The 19637-nt window shown below is 42.6% G+C and overlaps 1 protein-coding gene across 1 annotated transcript in view; it reads left to right on the top strand.

Moving 5' to 3' along the window:
• TFCP2L1 (transcription factor CP2 like 1) overlaps positions 1-19407 on the top strand; it is a 44946-nt gene extending 25539 nt beyond the window's left edge. The window contains exons 6-15 of the mRNA XM_053403259.1: positions 377-529; positions 7253-7363; positions 10058-10149; positions 11662-11710; positions 11808-11901; positions 12679-12769; positions 13470-13570; positions 15689-15831; positions 17908-17959; positions 19085-19407. Of these exons, the coding sequence (XP_053259234.1) occupies positions 377-529; positions 7253-7363; positions 10058-10149; positions 11662-11710; positions 11808-11901; positions 12679-12769; positions 13470-13570; positions 15689-15831; positions 17908-17959; positions 19085-19122 (924 nt within the window). The 3' untranslated portion in view covers positions 19123-19407. The remainder of the gene's footprint in view (positions 1-376; positions 530-7252; positions 7364-10057; positions 10150-11661; positions 11711-11807; positions 11902-12678; positions 12770-13469; positions 13571-15688; positions 15832-17907; positions 17960-19084) is intronic.
• Positions 19408-19637: the final 230 nt, after the last annotated feature.

Below are 19637 nucleotides of genomic sequence, written 5' to 3'. Positions count from 1 at the left end.
TGTGTTTGATAGAAAGAAGCTGGTGAGAGGGAGCGTGCACTGTAGCCTTTGCTGATTTCTTGATTATGGCAGCCTACGCATTAAACCTTGGAAACACCTTCTTTCTGTCAAAGAATTCTGGGGCCCTAAGTTACCCCTCACCGACCCACCATTTCCAGCACCCTTTAATAAACTACAGTGTCCAGAATTCTTTGCAGGTAGGGGGAGAGAATCTGCTTCAAATGTGGCTTAAAGGTATGGTGTGTACACAGACTATAGATAATGGACAGGCTAGAAGTCTGCACTGGTCCTACTTGGGGCTTGTCAGCTCTTCTTTATAATAAAACCAAATGTTCTGTTCTGGGAACTTGAAGCCAAACCATTCCTTTTTCACTAGGTGCATTGTATTAGTACAGAATTTACTCCAAGGAAACATGGGGGAGAGAAAGGCGTACCCTTCCGGATACAAATGGACACCTTCAAACAGAATGAGAATGGCGAATACACAGACCACTTGCATTCTGCAAGCTGCCAGATCAAAGTCTTTAAGGTACAAGGGTTGTGGGATTTTCCAAACAGTTTTCACTTGGTTATGAAATTCACTTGGTGACCATGAGCAAATCGCTCTTCAGCCTTGCAGGCTTGTTGTTATTTTTTTTAAATATTTTTTATTAAGGATTTTATTGTTTTACAGAAGTGTAGTGCCTCGTTTTTTTTCTTCTTCTTCCATGTAACATTTTTACAAATCCGTTTCATTTGTTGAGGCATTAGGGGGAGAAGAAAAAAGAAAGGGGGGTGGAGAGAGGGAAGATGGATGGGGGTGGGGTTGGGTGGCGGTGTTTCTATTATGTTTAATGTATGTAGAGTTTGGTGTCAGCGTTGCTTGTGTTGTTCACTTGTGTTCCTTTGGTGGTGAGAGAGGTTGGGGTTGGCCTAGGGTGTGATTGTTTGCTTGTGATTGGCTGTGGTGATCTTTGTTTTCGTGTGTGAGTGAGGTGTGTGTGTGTTTTGGATCAGGTTAGCCATATTGATTTGTATGCTGTTGGTGGATTATTGTCATTGTCCTGTTGGGTTGTGTATGTAATAAAGGGGAGCCATACCGGGGTGAAGGCGTCTTCTTCTGTTTGTCCCCGTGTCAGTTTCAGTTTATTAGTTAATTTTTCTAGTAGGGCTGTTTCCCATACTATTTGGTACCATTGGTCCATGCTTACTCCTGACAGGTCTCTCCAGTGTCTGGTTATGGTGTTTCTGGCTGCTGAGAGCAGGTGGGTTATGAGTTCTTTGTGGTGTAAATGGGCATTGTTGTCTTGGAAGATGTTTAGTAGGGCCAATTCTGGGGTGATGTCTATTACTTTCTTAGTTATTTTACATATTTCTTGTATGGCTGTTGTCCAGAATAGTTGAATTTTGGGACACTCCCACCACATGTGGAGGTATGTGCCTGTGGAGGTGCACCCTCTCCAGCATTTTGGTGAGGTTCCTGGGTGTATTAGCGCTAGTTTCCTTGGTGTTAGGTACCACTTGTAGGTGAGTTTCATTGTGAGTTCTTTTCTTTTCGTTGATATGGATTTAAAGGGGGGTTTAGACCACATTCTGGTCCATTGAGTGGGGTTAATCTCATAGCCTATGTCATTCTCCCATTGTTTTTTGATTGCGTCTAGGGGATTTCCGGGGTTTTGGAGTAGTATTTTGTATATTGCGGATACCGTCCCTTTACCGTTTCCCTTTGTTGTTAGGAGGAGGTTTTTCGAAGGTTGTCAGGGGCCTAGTTGCTGCTGATTTTACTGTTGGGTTGTTTAAGAGGGCATGTAGTTGGTGTTGTGTTAACCAGGTCATTTGGGTGTCTTCTAGTTTGTCTTGTATTTCTTGTGTTGACAAGGGTTTGTTATTTTTATAAAAGTCTATTAGGCGATATAAGCCTTTGGTTCACCAGGTTTTTATCTGGAGGTTTTGTGCTGCATGGTGGAATAATGGGTGGTACGCCAGGGGGATTAGTGGGGATGGGGTTGGGGATAGTTTGCCTATTTGTGTTTTCCATGCTTTGAGCATGGTCTGTGTGTACCTGTTAAGTGTTGTGGGAATTTTCTTTAGTTTGTTTGGGAGGAGTGGGTATGTTGTGGTGCAGGTGTTTTCAATTGTGTCCCTCTCTAGGTGTACCCATTGTTTTGTCTCATCTTCTAGTATATATGGGATTATATGGCGTATTTGGTTGGCATTGTAGTATGCTTCTATGTTGGGGATTCCCCATCGTCCTTCTGAGGTGGGGAGGTGCAGGTATTTGGGGTTTATTCTTGGTTTTTTATGTGAGAAGATGAAAGAGTGTAGTTTTCTCTGCCAACTGCGAAGTTGGGTTGAGGGGATCCAGGTCGGGAGGGTTTGGAATAGGTAGGTTAGTTTTGGGAGTGTGATCATTTTGATCATGGCTATTTTGTCTGAGAGAGTGAAATTCATGTTATTCCATCTCTTTAGGTCTTTGTTAATTTGTCACCACAGGGGCTTGTAGTTGTGGAGGTACAATTTATTGAGGTTTCTGGTTATTTGTACCCCTAGGTATCTGAACTTGGTGTGGCAAAGTTTTATTTTGGTGACCTTCGTGAGTTCTTTTTGGGTGTGAGGAGGGGTGTTGAAGCACATAGCTTCTGACTTTGTAAAATTTACCTGTAGGCCCGACACCATTGCAAATGTGTTGAGTTCTCTGATTAGGGAGGTTGCTATGCTTATGGGGTCTGGTGTTGTGACCATTAGGTCATCTGCAAAGAGCCCTAATTTATAGGTTCTGCCTTTTCTTTCCACTCCCTTGATGTCTGTGGCTGCTCGGATGCGGATTGCTAGGGGTTCCAGAGCCAGGATAAATAAGAAGGGAGACAGTGGGCATCCTTGTTTCGTGCCTCTTTGGATAGCTATAGTATTAGAATACAAATTGTTAGTTCTGCATTTTGCTGAGGCTTGGGAGTATATTTGTTTGAGGATTTGTAGGAAGTTGGGGCCAAATTTCATGTTAGTTAGTACTGCTAATATGTATTTCCACTCCAAGCAATCAAAGGCTTTGAGGATGTCTAGGGACATACAGTGGTGCCCCGCAAGCCGAACGCCTCGCAAAACGAAAAACTCGCAAGACGAAAGAGTTTTCCGTTTTGGAGGTGCTTCGCAAAACGAATTTCCCTATGGGCTTGCTTCGCAAGAAGAAAGCCCATAGGGAAATCTCCGCCGGCCTTCAGAAGAGGTCCTGGACCTCTTCTGAAGGCCGGCGGGGGGCAAAAGTCTTTGCTCCCCCCGCCTGCCTTCCCGGGATAGTGGAGAAGCGCAGCGCGTTTCTCCGCTATCCCGATGGCTTTTGAAGGCAGGCGGGGGGGAGCAAAGACTTTGGCCCACCGCCTGCCTTCCCGGGACAGCGGAGACTTCTCCGCTGTCCCGGGCGATCTGAAAATGCTGGCCGGCGGCAGCGAAGGCTGCGCTGCCGCCCGCCAGCATTTTAAAAGCTCCCGGGACAGCGGAGACTTCTCCGCTGTCCCGGGGTGATCTGAAAATGCTGGCCGGCGGCAGCGAGATCGCCCAGATCGCCCCGGGACAGCGGAGAAGTCTCCGCTGTCCGGGAGCTTTTAAAATGCTGGCAGGCGGCAGCAAAGCGTTCGCTGCCGCCCGCCAGCATTTTCAGATCGCCCCGGGACAGCGGAGAAGTCCTTGCCCCCCCCCCAGCCTTCAGAAGAGGTCGGGGGACAGACTGTCCCCGGACCTGGTCTGAAGGCGGTTTCCCTAGGAACGCATTGATTGATTTTCAATGCATTCCTATGGGAAACCGTGCTTCGCAAGACGAAAAACTCGCAAGAAGAAAAAACTTGCGGAACGAATTAATTTCGTCTTGCGAGGCACCACTGTAATTGTCAATGGGAGTTTGGTTGCCTTGCTGTGTTCAATCAGGTTCAGTAGTTTCCTGATGGGGTCTGTTATATTGCGGCCAGGGACAAAGCCAGTCTGGTCTGGGGCTATTAACTTGTGTAGGAAGATTTTTAGGCGGTTGGCCAAGATTGATGTGAATATCTTGTAGTCTTGGTTTATTAATGAGATTGGGCGGTATGATTCTACTTTAAGGCTATCTTTTAGTGGTTTTGGGATGGAGACTATTTTGGAGTGGGTCCAGGTTTTGGGGATGGGGCCCCCTTTTATGATGTCGTTGAATAGGCGGGTCATGTAGGGCATCAAGGGTTCTTTGAATTTCCTATAGAATTCTGCTGTGAAGCCATCTGGGCCTGGGGCTTTGTGTGGTTTCAGATTTTTGAGGACCGCATCTATTTCCTCTGGGGTGATAGGGCTGTCCATGAATTCCTGTTCCTCATCAGTTAGGGTAGGCATGGTCAGTCCTGCTAGAAATGTTCTGATTTCCTTCTCTGGTGGGTTATGGGAGGTGTATAGGTTGGAGTAGAATTCTGCAAATTCTGAGGTATTTCTTCGGGGGAGAATGTTATGTTGCCGTCTTTTTTGGTGATGCAGTATATTCTTGTTTTGAGTGCTTTTTTCCTACATCTATTTGCTAGTAATCTGGAGTTTTCCCCTCCATATTCGTAGAAACGTTGTTTAGAGTATAGAATGTTGATCATTGTTTTGTTAATTTCTAGGGAGTCTAGTTCTCTCCTTTTTTGTTCTATAAGTTTGAGGAGTTTTTTAGATCCTGTTTGTTTGTAGCGTGATGAGAGGGCTGTGATGTCTTGTTCTATTTTGCTAATTTTTGAGGAGGTTTGTTTTTTAAGGAATGTTTTCTCTTTTATGCAAGCTCCTCTGGTGACCGCTTTCATTGCGTCCCATATTGTTTACATCGTTTTCCTTGAAGTAGTTTTGGAGTGTTTTTGTGAGACTCTCTCTAATTTGTTTGTTTGTAGTTAGGATGGGACTGAAGGACCATGATGGGGTGGTTTGTGTTCCTTCTCCTATTTTAACGATGACTTCTACTGGGGTGTGATCTGTGATTTTAATGTTACCTATGTTTGTTGATTCTACTGAGGGGATCAGACCCTGTGTGAGTAGAATGCTGTCCAGTCTGGACACTGTATCATGGCGTCCCGATTGGAATGTATGGCTGATGTCTCCCGGGTTTTGCTCACCCCAAATGTCGTAGAGACCCCTGTTTTTTAGCATTTTTAGTAACTTGTAAGAGTTCCTAGTTGTTGGGGGTTTCATTCGGAGGAAGGTTGCCCATGGGGTTGTGGGGTGGATATCTTTCAGGGATAAACCTTTCATATTTAGATTGAGGTCCCCTCCTAGGATTGCTTCCCCTTCAGAGAAGGAGAGGAATTTGTTTAGTGTCTTCTGGAAGAATTCTAGTTGTTTCGTGTTTGGGGCATATATGGAGCCGATTGTCAGTTTGATTTTGCCATCTACTGTCCCTTTAGCGAAAATGAATCTGCCTTTTTTGTCCTTGAGGACTGTTGTGGCAGTGAAGTTCAGGTCTCTACTGAGTATTATGGCTACACCACGAGCTTTCCCTGAGCCTTGTGCGACCCACTGTTGACTGAAGCGGGGGTCGCTCAGGAGTTTGCTGCCTTTGGGTGGGTTGTGTATTTCTTGTAGGAAGGTGATGTGTGGTTTCATGGTGTTTATGTATGAGGTGATGCGTTTTCTTTTGATGGGGTTTCCCAGCCCCCTCACATTTAATGTGATTGCTTTTAGGTTAGCCATCTTGCTTATCTATTATGTGGGGCGATTCCCTGCCAACCCGTTCGGGTTGTCTTGTGTCTCTCTCTTCGTGTTGTTTAAAGAACCAGTGGGGTTGTGCTGACTTAGGGTGTGGTGGGTGGGGGGCTAGTGGGATTAGAGTGAGATTTGGGTTAAAGAGTAGGGGGTTAGTTGTAGGGAGTTTCCTATATGTAGTCATATAGGTGTTTGTTTGGGGTATTTTGGGCCATCTGGCATTTAGCCGGTTGGTCCTAGGTCTCAGCTGGTGTGGAAGGCCATGTTCAAGGACAGGCCATCCCCCCTGTTGTCTGCGATAGGGGGTGATCAGCGAGACAGTGTGAAGTGACTTTGTAACGTCACTGTCAGGTATAAGGTTCGTAAGCAATGTTGCCAATGTTATGAGCAACATTGTTGGTGTGTTGGGGTGGGGATGTGGGTGCCGGTACGCTCTGGTGCCACCATAGTGCTGGTTGGGTATCAGATTTTAGCCTGATTGTGAGTTGTGTTATTAAGGTTGGAGTTGTTTTTCCTTAGTATGGAGTATGAGGATGTTGAAGGTGTGGGTGATGGGGAATGTGGTTGAGGTTGTCTGGACTGGTGTTGGGGTGGGGATTTCTGTGGGGGTGCGGGGCTGGGGGGGATGTTGATGGTGTTAACTAAATCTATGTTTTGGGGGGGGAGGGGGAAGGGGGGGAAATCACCAGTCCTTCAGTTTGTGGTTTTTCCCTGGTTGCTTCATTCAGCTGGGGTTGTTGTTGTTGTAGGGTTGTCCATCTGCGATGAATTGGTTTGGTTAATCTTGGTCTGGTTTCTTGTGTCGTATGGCCGGCGGGACGGTTCTGAGCATGATGCTTGCCTGTATTGGTTTGCATTGTTGTGCCGCTTCTGTTGTTTCTTTTTCTTCTGTACCATCGTCCAGTTGTTTGCTGTTGTTTCCTCGTGGTTGGGGCTGTCACTTGGTGGGTTTGTCGGTTGCCATTCCGGTGGGAGGTCGAGTTCAAGGTTCTTTAGTAGTTGCAGGGCCTCAGGTATGTTGGTAGCCATGTGTTGTGTTCTGTTGTATTGGTTGTTACAATGAGGCGGAAGGGGAAGCCCCATCGGTATTTGATCCCTGCTTGTTGGAGACGCTGGGTGCATGGGCGCAGGCTTTTCCTCCGGTTTAGGGTATCCTGAGATAGGTCCTGTAGGGCCAGAATGGGGGTTTCTCCATATCGAAGGTTGCTTGAGTTTCTGAGGTGGTGCCATATCTCTTCCTTCTTTTTGCAGCGTGTGAAGCATACAATGATGTCTCTTGGGGGGGGCGCTGGGTTTTGGCATAGGTTTTAGGGCTCTCTGAGCCCTCTCCAAGTCATCTGCCTCAAGTTTCTTGCAGGCTTGTTATGAGGTTAAAACACTCAGTTTTCTAAAGGGAGCACAATACAATACAGTACAGATAAATAATACAAAGACTAGGCTGTTGGCCGTAATGATCAAATACTACTCAATGTGGATAGGATGTGTTCATTCATTAAACAACACAAATCTCAGTGTCACTTTTGTTTGGATATCAAGGGAAATAGCTGCACTATCTGTTGGTTTAAAACTATTTATTCTGTGTGCTTTATAGCCTAAAGGAGCAGATAGGAAACAGAAAACAGACAGAGAAAAAATGGAGAAGAAAACTACTCAAGAAAGGGAGAAATATCAGCCATCCTATGATACAACCATTCTGACAGAGGTATGGTAGGTCTGTTGCTACAATGCCAAATGGTACTCAGGTGTGAGACAGTGCTTCCCTCTCAAAGTTTAGAAGTTTGCAATGTAAGGAGCAGTATTTATCTTTTCAGAAAAATAAATAAATATGTGATTGATTGTTTCAAAATTAGAAACACTCAACCAGTGTTACTCAACCTGGCCTGTGTATGTATCCAGTACAACCTTAAACATCTAATGAGCCTTCCCTTATGTCATACTCCAACAAAAGATCTGAAAGTAGGTTTGTTGCTTTCAGGTCTCGTATTTTCAAATTTTGACACAACAGGCTAGCAGTGTTCATGAGATTACGAAAGATGTGAGGATCCATATTTGTTTAGGTTCAACTCACCAGGTTTTCAGGAGTGAACACAAGAATCAGAACAAGTGCAGAGTGTTAAGAGACTTTCACTTCATGGGTTGGAACCAACATCTGTGTCTGAAAAGAGATACATACTTCCAGTAGTAGAGGCTCCCTTTGGTAGGATATTTTTGAGAGTGGACTGTTTTTAGATTAAGTTTAGGAGGCTAGTTCATAACCTTTGGCTGAGCACACAAGCTACAACATGGAGATAAGACTGTGTGAGCTAGCAAGCACATGCAGGGTTGCAGCAATTCTAAGTGCTTCCGTGATCATGGGTGCCAGAGCAGCCCCATGTAGCTGCTTGTGATTTTTTTTTTTATTTGTAAGATTTATATCCTGCCCTGCCCTTAATTGTAAGTGATCTTGGGATGGGTCACATTCAGATAGAAACATAAAATAAATAAATAAAATCTCAAATATGAATCACTTAATCTGTTTACGAAAACAATACAGGGTGGCTCAGTTTCTTGCTGCCCATATGCACAAAAACCTGGAGGGGAAAAAATAGGTATTTTATCTGGTGCCAGTTCCTGTGGAACTGTCTCTGTATGGTTGCAGACTTGGGTGAGCCTGAGGCTGATTCTGGCATTGCTCCTGCATGTTTTAACTGGCCATTTATCTAAACTGCCCTGGTGGGTGTTTTGCTTCTGTAACCTGCTGCGGGAGATGTTTGTGCAGTATGCTCTGTGAACTTTTAGCCTCTTGCATTCAGCAATGGACTTAAACTGTTGTGGTCCATTCTGTGAGGTAGGGAAAGATAGATGTATCTTTTCTCTTTCATCAATCTACCTTACCTGTCTAATCATTTTCATTAAAATAATGCACCATGTAGTCTGATCACATAATTGATGCTCAGAAGTACTTGGGAAGCAACCGCACACTTTGGCATCCTGGCCAGGAGCATAAAAGTCTGATTCTGTGCATGGCAGCAGCTGCACACAACCAAAGCCAAGGCTGTACAGAACAGTCTAGTCTTGTGCATGATGTACTAACTAGCTATGGCCAGTCAATGTAGCAATTTCGAACGGTATGCTCAACAATGACATAAGCTTCCTCTGAGTCTCCTAGGAAGGTTAGGTACCATTTTGCTTGCTAGACTTCAGTGCATTTTGACATCTTAAAAGTTCACGCCATTGCAACACCAGATTAAATAGTAACTTTAGTCCACCCCTTCTTATTTGTTTTAAAGAGGAGCAGAAACAAATTTGCTTCTTCTCATTCACAAAACCTTTTTTATTTGTATACGTTTTAGTCAGCTGCAATATAATGTGACCCACAGTTCATGAGACCTTTACATAGAAAGTGACCTATTTCTAAGGAGCTGCCAGATTAAGCTGACCTGCTGTTGACAGGAATGGCCTTTAGCACCTTGAAGCAGGAAATCATATGGCCCTTGTTACTAAAGAGTTAAATATTTGCTAATGTTTGTTTGCATTTGCTGAGGAGAGAAATCCTAGGGAATGTCATCGATTGCCTTACTATCATTGTAAACAGAAGACATATTGTGTAGAAGGTTCCTGGGCTCTTAACAGGTTATTTAAACAGACTTAATTCTGATTGTACGCCAGCAAAGAAAAAAACACTAGGGGAAACATTTGTTTTTTTGGTTTGATAGCCTTGTGCATATCTTTCCTGTAAGACCCATACTGTGTGCTGCTTCCTTTGACATCATTCAAGAGTTTGAGCTGTCAACAGTGAATCACGACAGATCATATTTGGTGCTATACTTGTACAAAATGCTAGTTCTTTCTGCTGAAGTGCATTGGTTCCATTCATTTATCACTCCACTCTCCATGATGTAACTTTCCCAAGTTACTAACTGTTTTGTACCACCACTTCTGGGCTAACACCAAGTACTATGATTATTTGTACTTGAATGGGTAGAACCTTTTGGAACTCTTTGGAATATGTGCAAAGCTAGCAAATTGGAAAGAAAGTTGTTAGGCTCTTGCCACCAACCCAAAGTATCCCTGGCCTTGGTACTACCTTTCCCTGCCCCATCCCTGTCCTGGTCGGTATATTGTTGCCAGGAAGAAAGCACTGCCACGCTGCCCCCCTCCTTGCTCCAGTGCAGAGCTGCTGACTTCTAGTAACCCTCTGCTAGAAAAAGAACAAAATAGAAAAAGAAAAAATGTTTGAATCAGGAGTGGGTTTTTTTGGGGGGGTTATGATAGACTGTCACTAATAAAGATGTACAATTAGTTGTCACTAGTGAAGGTGCAATAAAAAGTAGTTTTGAAAGAGAATTGGACTTCAGTTTCTGATTCCCCTTTGAAGCATGCTCTTAATGTTCCTAATTTGGTTTTGTTTAAACAGTGTTCCCCGTGGCCAGATGTGCCTTATCAAGTGAACAACGCTCCGTCTCCAAGTTACAACAGCTCTCCAAACAGTTTCAGCCTTGGAGATGGGTACGTGATAAATATTTTATCTTTTCAGCTGACATTGGAGCCCCAGTTTCATAAAAAGAAAAGAAAAACACACCCGTGTGTAAAAGATAAGGAAGTTTTAACTTTGCATTTAGTGTTATGTTGGAGCCTGCAATTCAACCCAAACTTAAATATTATTTGCCGAGATTGCAAGACATACTGCTGTGCTCTTTTACTGCTCCCACTCGCTTGAAAGGTACTTGCATATTTAAATTATTTAAAGCATTTTCATGCCACTCTTCAGCCAAAGCAGGTTCCCAGCATGACTCATGTCAATAAATGTCAATGATGAGACAGTTCTTGCCCTTAGGTTTGCAACCTAAGAGGCACAAAACAAAAGGAAAAGGGGATTGGGAAAGAGGAGAGAAAAAACAAGCTCAGGCCTTAGTTTTAATTACAGAGTTCTTGCAATAACCAGCTACAATGGAAAGATCTTGAAATGAGCAATGTCGTGTCCCATCTCTCCCACTCCTATGGATGGAATAGAAGAGATTCCTTTTTAAACTTATACCTACTGTTGGCAGTTGTAGGGGAGGTGGGTTTCAATCAATCAATAAACAAACAAACAAACAAACAAACAAACTTATTTATATCCTGTTATTTTTCCAAGAAGTTCAGGGTGGCATACATGGTTCTCTGCTTCTCCTTCCCCATTTTATCCTTTCGTTAATCCTGGGAGGTAGGTTAGGTTGAAAAATTGTGACTGGCTCAAGGACTCCCAATGAACTCAGTAATTGGATGACGGTTTGAACTTGCATCTCCCTGATCTTAGTTTGACCATTGCACCTCTCTGGTCTCCTTAATCCTAAATTAGCCAAGAATAAAGAATTTTTTAAGTCTTAAAATAAAACTCCCCTCCCCTCCTAATTTCCTTGAACATATTGGATATCCTTTCTATAGCAGCTACATTCCAAATCTGTAGAATCCAAGGGATTTGTGTTGCATCACTTTTTTTTTCTTTAAAGGGGGGCAGTCTTTCCATGTAGAACATAATAGCCTCCTTTTAAAAAACAAAGCAAAACCGAAACACGTTTTGACTTCTCTTAGTGGAAACAACAAAGAGGAGATCTCTGCATGGTCTGTTATTTTGAACACCTGATTAGGCAACTTGTACTTGGAACATGTTTCATTCATATACAGTGGTACCTCGGGTTAAGAACTTAATTTGTTCTGGAGGTCCGTTCTTAACCTGAAACCATTCTTAACCTGAGGTACCACTTTAGCTAATGGGGCCTCCCACTGCCTCTGTGCAGCAGCCATGCAATTTCTGTTCTCATCCTGAGGTAAAGTTCTTAACCCAAGGTACTACTTCCAGGTTAGCAAAGTCTGCAACCCAAAGTGTTTGTAACCCGAGGTGTTTGTAACCTGAGGTACCACTGTAATCCATCTGGAGAGAGGGAGAGAAGTGGGGGCGGGGGAGGGACAACAACCAGCACTATTGAGGAGAGACGTTAAAAAATCCTTTTTTCTTTCCCAATTCTGTACAATTTTTAGCAACAGTTCTCCAACTCACCAGGCGGAGCTCCTGCCTCCCAGCAATGACGTAAGTATTTGAGATCATGTTAATGTGGTGCTTTTCTTTTTTTAGGACACTGGTGAACAGTTCATTTCAAGACCCTCTTATTCTTTTTGCAATGTAGCATCTCCTTCCCTCTGCTTCTATTCAAGATGCTCAGCAGTGGCTTCAGCGAAATAGGTTTAGTCCATTCTGTAGACTCTTTTCAAGTTTCTCAGGTATGTGTGTTAATATGGCCCATGTGCCTTTTATCCTTCCTAATGTTCCTTCAAGGGGGTAACTCTGTTCTTTAAGTAATATAGACCATTGGCCTTTCTGTATGGATAGTCCTAATGGGAAATAAATGCACACTGATTTCACACTGCACCATTCCTCAAGATTATGCTCTTTTGGTGGGAATTCTGCATATTCCCAACACTCAGAAGCAACATTCTGTATCTGGGGCAGGAGAGAGGTGATGCCGCTCTCCTTCCCCTGCTCCCCGCAGTAAATAGTACATCCATTTTTTCATGGACAGCATCATTCTGTAAAACACAAATTCTGGTGGGCTTTCCTTGGTTTCTTCAGTTTGGGGTTTAAAAGTGGAGAAGTGACCTTCACATACCCGCACCCTTGCCTGAGGACCATGCACTTCGACAGCCATTTTAGTTGGTTCAGGAGATGTCAGTTATACAATGTGAAAGATTCCTTGCTTCTGTGTTTAGTTATACTATGAGCTCAATTTGCACATGCTGCTGGAAGCAGGTTTTTGTGTGTGAGACCAGAAGTAACATGATTTTGCCCGTGGCCATGACTACTTCCTTCTGGATCTCTCCTCTCCCCACACATGCAATAAATTTGCACAAAAATATCTTTGTCAAGTGACTGCTTGCAGTATTGGCTTTTTCTAATCAGAACTTGTATTCCTCCAGCACCTGTCTTAACAAGCCTGTGAAATTTGATTCCTTATAGAAGCTTCTTATTGGGGGAAAATGACTTTTGCTTGAAATGTTCAGGTGCCGACTTATTGAAGATGTCCAAAGATGACCTTATTCAGATTTGTGGCCCAGCTGATGGTATTCGACTTTATAATGCCATTAAAGGAAGGTTTGTCACATTTTCTGTTACAGCACCAGTTACTGCATTTTCAAATTTGTGGGGGGTTTTGTGTGCAGTGGGGAGATCCTTAAAAGCATATGTGTCCCTGGAAACGTACATAGTAAATAATAAAAATTGACTGCATCTTGGGATGGTACACTGATCAGCTGAGAGAGAGTGAGGGGTCACTCAATAAGCTTTGTGGCTGAACAAAGATTTGAACTCTAGTCTTCCCAGTCAGTCTTGACACTCTAGCCCAGGTGAAGGCAGGCTTCAGGCTTGTGGGGTCCACTTGGTATTTTACTAAACCTCAGGATCTCCCAGGATCTGATCCAGAAGACATACACTTAACATTTCTGAGCTCAGGAATTTGTTCTGAATACCAGAAATGAACTGAGTTCACTATCATTCCATAGCCGCCTCCACCCCAAGAATACATTTGAATATTCCCAGCTTTTTTCATTCCAGCAATATCATTTGGTGGTGGTAGCAGACTGTTCTATTGTTGAGCAATTGGGAGAAAGAAATCCATGCTGATTTACCAGTAGATTCCAGTCTACCTTCTGCACACCCCTGTTCTAGGCTTTGCATCACAATTGGGTCTCTACACAGTTATCCAATTTCATGTGCAGAGCAGCACCGTGCCCAGTTGGAAGCGTTGTGTCCTGTTACAGTGCCAATACTGAAAAGAATATTGTTTTGCCTGTAGGAACGTAAGGCCCAAGATGACCATTTATGTATGTCAGGAACCTGAGCAAAACCGGTCTCACCTTCATCAAAAACGAGAGAATGGAGATGCTAATCTGTGTAGTAAGTGTCTTGTTCGTTTTGGCAAAGCTTGCCAGCCTTTTGTAATAAACTCTACATCCTTTGAAAAACTCTGGCTACCCGATAAAATCTATCTCATGGGTAGGCAAACTAAGGCCCGGGGGCCGGATCTGGCCCAAGCGCCTTCTAAATCCGGTCCACGGACAGTTCAGGAATCAGCGTGTTTTTACATGAGTAGAATGTGTGCTTTTATTTAAAATGCACCTCTGGGTTATTTGTGGGGCATAGGAATTCATTCATTTCCCCCCCTCAAAATACAGTCCAGCCCCCCCCCAAGGTCTGAGGGACAGTGGACCGGCCCCCTGCTGAAAAAGTTTGTTGACCCCTGGTCTATCTAATTGCTATTAGTATGATCAATTTCAAAAGTTCCTCTTTTCCAGAATGAACCCAAAGTCATATAACCTCTCCCCACACCACACACCACTAATAGCTTAGGGACTGATCCTGTTCAGCCAACACACTCACTAATACATAGGTATGAACAGACACAGGGTTGCATTTAATGGGAGGAATTCAACACCACACTCTCCTGATCATTCCACCAGTGCAAACATTTTGTCTTTCCAGATGGAATAACCTCCCCCCTTGCCCTGTGCACTGTTCTGGGGGTTAGCCTGACATCCCCTCAAGCTAATTTTAGAGTGTGAGAGAGTGGCTGTCTTCTCTTCTTAGAGTCACCAGATTATATATTAAAAAAACCAGGAGTAAATTTTGGCAGATGCATCTTACAATGCAGGATTCTACCCACTGAAATCCTGTCAGCTACAGAATGGTTAAAAGTCACGCTGCTTGCCTCTCTGTGAAAACACACTCTCTCTCTTTTTATAATCTGTGATTGTCTTCCAAAGGGGGAAACAGTGATGGTGGCCGTTATGAGTAGTTTCCAGCAAATATTGAAGCAGAAAATTTTCCTATGCAAATCAGGGTAATTTGCATCAGGAAATTTCTTGCTGCCCCAGGGAGTGGTCTAATTTAGCAAATTTGTTTAAGAAACTAAGCTGAAAAAAGGTATCCCATGTTATATATTTTTGGCCCAATACACCTTAAATATTTTACTTGAAGTATTTAGAGGGGAGGATTTTAAAGCGCACTTTTAATATGCTTTAAATGTTACAGTACATAGATTTTTTTTATTGGAGTACTTGTAAAATTTTACAAGACAATCAACATTGTTTGAATTTAAGAAAAAGCAGAATGACATTCTTGCTAAGGATAATCGCCTTAAAAACCTTAATTAAAACTTTGAAACTGCCAAGTTTGCCTAATATTATTATATCACAACTGGCATTCATGAACTTATGAAGTGGTAATTTTTCCACCCCACAACACTGGACGGTAGTGGTGTCACTACTATTAATGGCACTCACCTTGAGGTTAGAATATGTTCTGTTTGTGGAGCCTGACCCACCAGTTGAAAATGAATGATTTGTTGGGTCAGGATGTTAGTTTAAACCAGCCCCCTCCCCAAAACACTAAACCTGCCTGGCAAGGATAGGAGACTGCTACGCATGTTCTGAATGTTTTAATGATTATCATTTCTAAAAGCAACACTTAGGCTTTTGGTTACATTCCTGGGGCTAATCTAGCTGAGCACATGTTTGCTAAAAAGAAAAATAGAAAAATTGTAGTGGTATTAAAATCAGTGAGCATACTGGAAAGGGAAACAGTTTTCTGTGCCTTACTTCGTAGTTTTCCCCAAGCTGGCTGGAGGCAAAGGCACCCAAACATGGGAAAGTGAGGTGGGGAAAAGTTTAGCTCCCCCATGTGCTTATTTTGGTGATGAAAAAGACACCTACTCCCTCTTTCATAAGTGCACATCTTTAATCACATGCATGTTTTGAATTTTTCATATCTGAACTGCAAAATTAAAAATGCACAGATGTGCAAAAGTAATGACTGGGTGGCGACTTCTTTCTGTCATCATTGTGAACTTAAAAGGTTGCTTCTAAATGCTTTTCTTCTCTTAAGTCTTAATATTCTAGTGTGTGCTAGACAAAAGCAAATGAGGGCTGTTTTGCAAAAGTTAAATATTTTCCCTTAAATATATGCAAATCCATTGGTGCATGTCTAAATATTTCTCTTTCTCCAATACTGTTGCAGTATACCATGCTATCTTCTTAGAAGAGCTGACAACAGTGGAATTGATGGAGAAGATTGCAAACTTGTACAGTATTTCCCCACAGCAGATAAACCGAATCTATCGGCAAGGACCTACAGGGATCCATGTATTGGTGAGCAATGAGGTAAGAGTTTTAACTGGAATGCATCCCATCTGGTTCTAGCTATTGATGTGTTTAAGACCTGTTCTCTGACCTTAGTGTGACTGACCTTCATAATGCTGTGGGTTGTGTGTTTTGCTCTAGAGGCTCTGAGTTCTAAAATGCTAGAACATGTCATATGCAGCGTTAGCAGTGAAGATCACAATATGAAGAACCTGATTATAAAGCTCATTTTGCTCTTCTGTTTATACAATACTTTATGGTAAGGATGAATATGAAGGGAAGTAGTCATCAAGCATTGTTGACAAAGCTGGTAAGGAAATGATGGGAAAGGCATATTCATTGCTTTTCCCTGGACTCTCTTCCACTTCATTTCAGCTCATATAGTGCACAGCCTTGGCCTCAATGTTTGAAATTGACTCTTAGAGGTTGTGCTTGTCTCAAGTGAATAGGCACAATTTCAAGTTGCCAATAGGTAAGATTTCAGCACCATGAACAGTTCCTTCTGCCTTTACAGATTCTATAACCTTTTGCTTCTGCTAGTCTCCATCTTCAGGTTTGTTCCCTTGCCTAAAAACCACAAATACTGAAAGGCAATTCGAAATATAGAAGTATCTGGGGAACATAAAAAATTACATTTTAAGCATGCAGTACAACCACATTCCCGATAAAATGATGGTACTGAAACATGCAATCACTTTCACCCCTAGAAAGTAGAAAGAATTACAGAGAACCCAATATTTCCCCTTTCACATTGACATTGCTTTGTCAGTGAGTTAGTTTAATGGTTGTGTTCAAAAGTGGGTGAGCTTCAACAAGCTTGAGCAGAGTATCTGGTTTGTGTGCTAACCCCCTTATGCATGGCCAGGTGAAGGACTTCTGCCAAATTTAGTTTCATTTTTAAAGAATCTCTGCTATGAAGCTGGCTTATTAAACTTGCTATAATCTCATTCAAAAAATCTGCAGCATTGCTTAACTTTGACTTAGTGGGGTGGGGGAGAAGGGCACATGGAATCTTGGATAACAAAATGTTAAAGCTGAAATACTATGCAAAAACAATAAAACCTTTTGAGCCCTCATCCAAGTTTCTTGCAAGCAACAAGATGTCATGCAAATGGGAGCAAGAATCCCACTTACTTGCTTCCAACCATTCCCACGAATGTCTCATTCTGTTCTATGCTGCATATTTTCCATGGCAAATATTCCCAGCCTTTTCTAATTAAGCTGTGGGCTGCATGCTCTAGAATCACTTAAGAAGCTTCGTTGCATATGACCCCTGGAGAACACAGTTAAAGCAGAGAGCAAGGCTTCCAGTGCAACTGTCGATGAAGCCTGCAATTTTTATTCTGAAAGTCTCCCTACCGTTTCACTCTGATGAATCTGAAACCTTCAGTGTTTGAATAGTCATGAAGTGTTTTAAGGCAGCCTCTGGGAAGAAGAATTGCCTCAACCAGCTAGGGTGCAAGGAGACCCTTCATTACATGCTTGAGTTACTGATTAACAACAACAATTGCCTTATTTTTGTGTTCTGGTGGCAGGGCAGCAAGAGTGATGCAAACAGCAGTCACCAATTGGATGTTCTTCATGCATCATTAGATATGGTGTATGGGTGCAGCACTGGACTTAATTTTGGTGGATATTTTTCTGTGTGAAGGTGACTGGGGAGTAAGAGCACTGTTGTGTGGAGAAAGCAGAGCCTATGAAGACGGAAGTCAATGACTATCACCTATGATAACACCTAGCACAACTTAAGTCACACATACAGAAGACCCATTGAAATCAATGGGCATGACTAATGGAGTTGGTTAGGTGAATCTTGACCTCCATTTTTTGGGGTGGTGTGCTTTATAGCTCATCACATCTCTACCATTTGATTATCTACCATTTTTGCATGTGTGCTGCTGCAAAAATTCCTCTAGGAAGCATCTCATGGTTGCACATCCTTTTTGAATAGCCCTACTGGCCTCTGTACACTGACAGTTCCTTTGTTTTCAGACTAATAGCACCCTGTTGATTAGGAAATGTATATTTCCTTTCTGAAGAAAATATGTGTGTGTGTCAATAAATTCCAGATTTCTTCCATTTGTCTTTTTTATCCAGATGGTACAAAACTTTCAAGATGAATCTTGTTTTGTCATCACGACGTTAAAAGGTACTGTATTTTTCGCACCATAGGGTGCACCGGACCATAGGGCGCACCTAGATTTTAGACGGGGAAATCAATAAAAAAAATCTTTTCCCCCCCCAGCCCCAAAGAGCAGCGTACAGGCTGCGCACAACCTCTCCCTGCCGGAGAGGATCCCGCTCGCTGCTTTGGCTTCCTCTTTAGCCCCGTGCAATCTCTCCCTGCCGGGAGAGGCTGCATGCAGCTAAAGAAGACATAGCCCTGTGCAGCCTCTCCCTGCCGGAGGGGTTGCGCACAGCTATGGAACAAGCCAAGGCAGCCAGTGGGATGGATCGCGCTGGATGCTTTGGCTTCCTCTTTAGCCCCACGCTAATATGGTATATACACATATTTCCTGCCACAATAGTAGGATTTGCCTTCACCAAAATAAGGGTGTTGGAAGTCACTTAAGGGGATCCAAAAATTCTCAGACGTAAAATGACAAATGCATAAACAGCCAAACAGGATAGTCAGATACTATGAAAACAGAAAAAGGGGTGGTGTGACCCTTTCCTTCAGGGGCCTCAAACTTGAGACGTGAAAGTTCCCAAAAGCAAAGAAGCGAAGTATGCACTGTTCTGCCAGTGCATTTATACCACAGCAACCCCCCTGCTGCCTTGTCTTTCTCACTCCCCCTCCTGGTAAGGTACACCTACCTACCTGCCAGGAAGTTAGCATAGTGGCTCTATCTATTTAGTTGTTCAACATTTGCTAATTCTTTTCCATATATGAAGCTCCTCATGTAAACTATCATTTCCATGCATTGGGGTGTCCTTTGCTTCTGCCCATATATTTATATATTTCTCTTAGCTAGTGTTCTGTCACCTTTCCTTCCACACTATACCAAACTTATTTTCTTTTGTAATGTGACTAAAACTACTTGGATTTTCTAACAATCCACATCCCATAATGTAGTACTAAGATTACAGTACATAAATTATTTCTTGAAATGGATGTCCACAGCCTCTTGGTTTGTCACACAATTTGCATCTGTAGAAAGTGCAGACTAGTAGGATCTTCAGTCAGGTATGTGTATGTGTGTGTGTATTTCAAAGTTTGAAGTTAAAGCACTGATTAAAAGTTTCTCCCCTCTTTTCTCTCTCTCTCCTGCAGCTGAAAGTAATGATGGCTACCATATCATTCTGAAATAACCCTCTTCTATGTATGTTGGGACTTACAACATTATGATGCCTCACTGCAACCCAGACTGAAAAGATGGAAAACTCATTTGTATAAAAGTGTTCTTATTAACTGAATGCCCTAGCAGAAAAATTAAAGTGTGTAAATTTCAGAGTGTTGGGGACTAGACGTGGTCTTCGGAGTTCATCTGATTATTGTTTTGAATTGCCTTTCCTTTTTAGAACTACCTGTATGCATTTTTGTTCATTGTTCAAAACCATGTGCCTTATTAAAACAAAAACAACTTAATATGAAAAGCACTTCTCTCAAACCTCCAGGGACTAGCATTATAAAGGCTGATCATCCTGGTTACAAATGTAGCTAAATGTATATACTGTACTACTTTTCCTTCTCTTCCTAGGTAATATAGATAACCAGACAGCTATGGATTCTTTCTTAAAGCAAATTTGCAATCATCATCTAAATTCCTAAGGAGGGTAGTTACTTTCCTGCATGCTTTTTTTTTTTTGTTGCATCTGACAACAGA

Source organism: Podarcis raffonei, chromosome 1 (assembly GCF_027172205.1).
Source record: "Podarcis raffonei isolate rPodRaf1 chromosome 1, rPodRaf1.pri, whole genome shotgun sequence".
NCBI lineage: Eukaryota > Metazoa > Chordata > Lepidosauria > Squamata > Lacertidae > Podarcis > Podarcis raffonei.
Note: the sequence above shows the minus strand (reverse complement) of the source record. Positions and strands in the feature narration are given on the sequence as shown.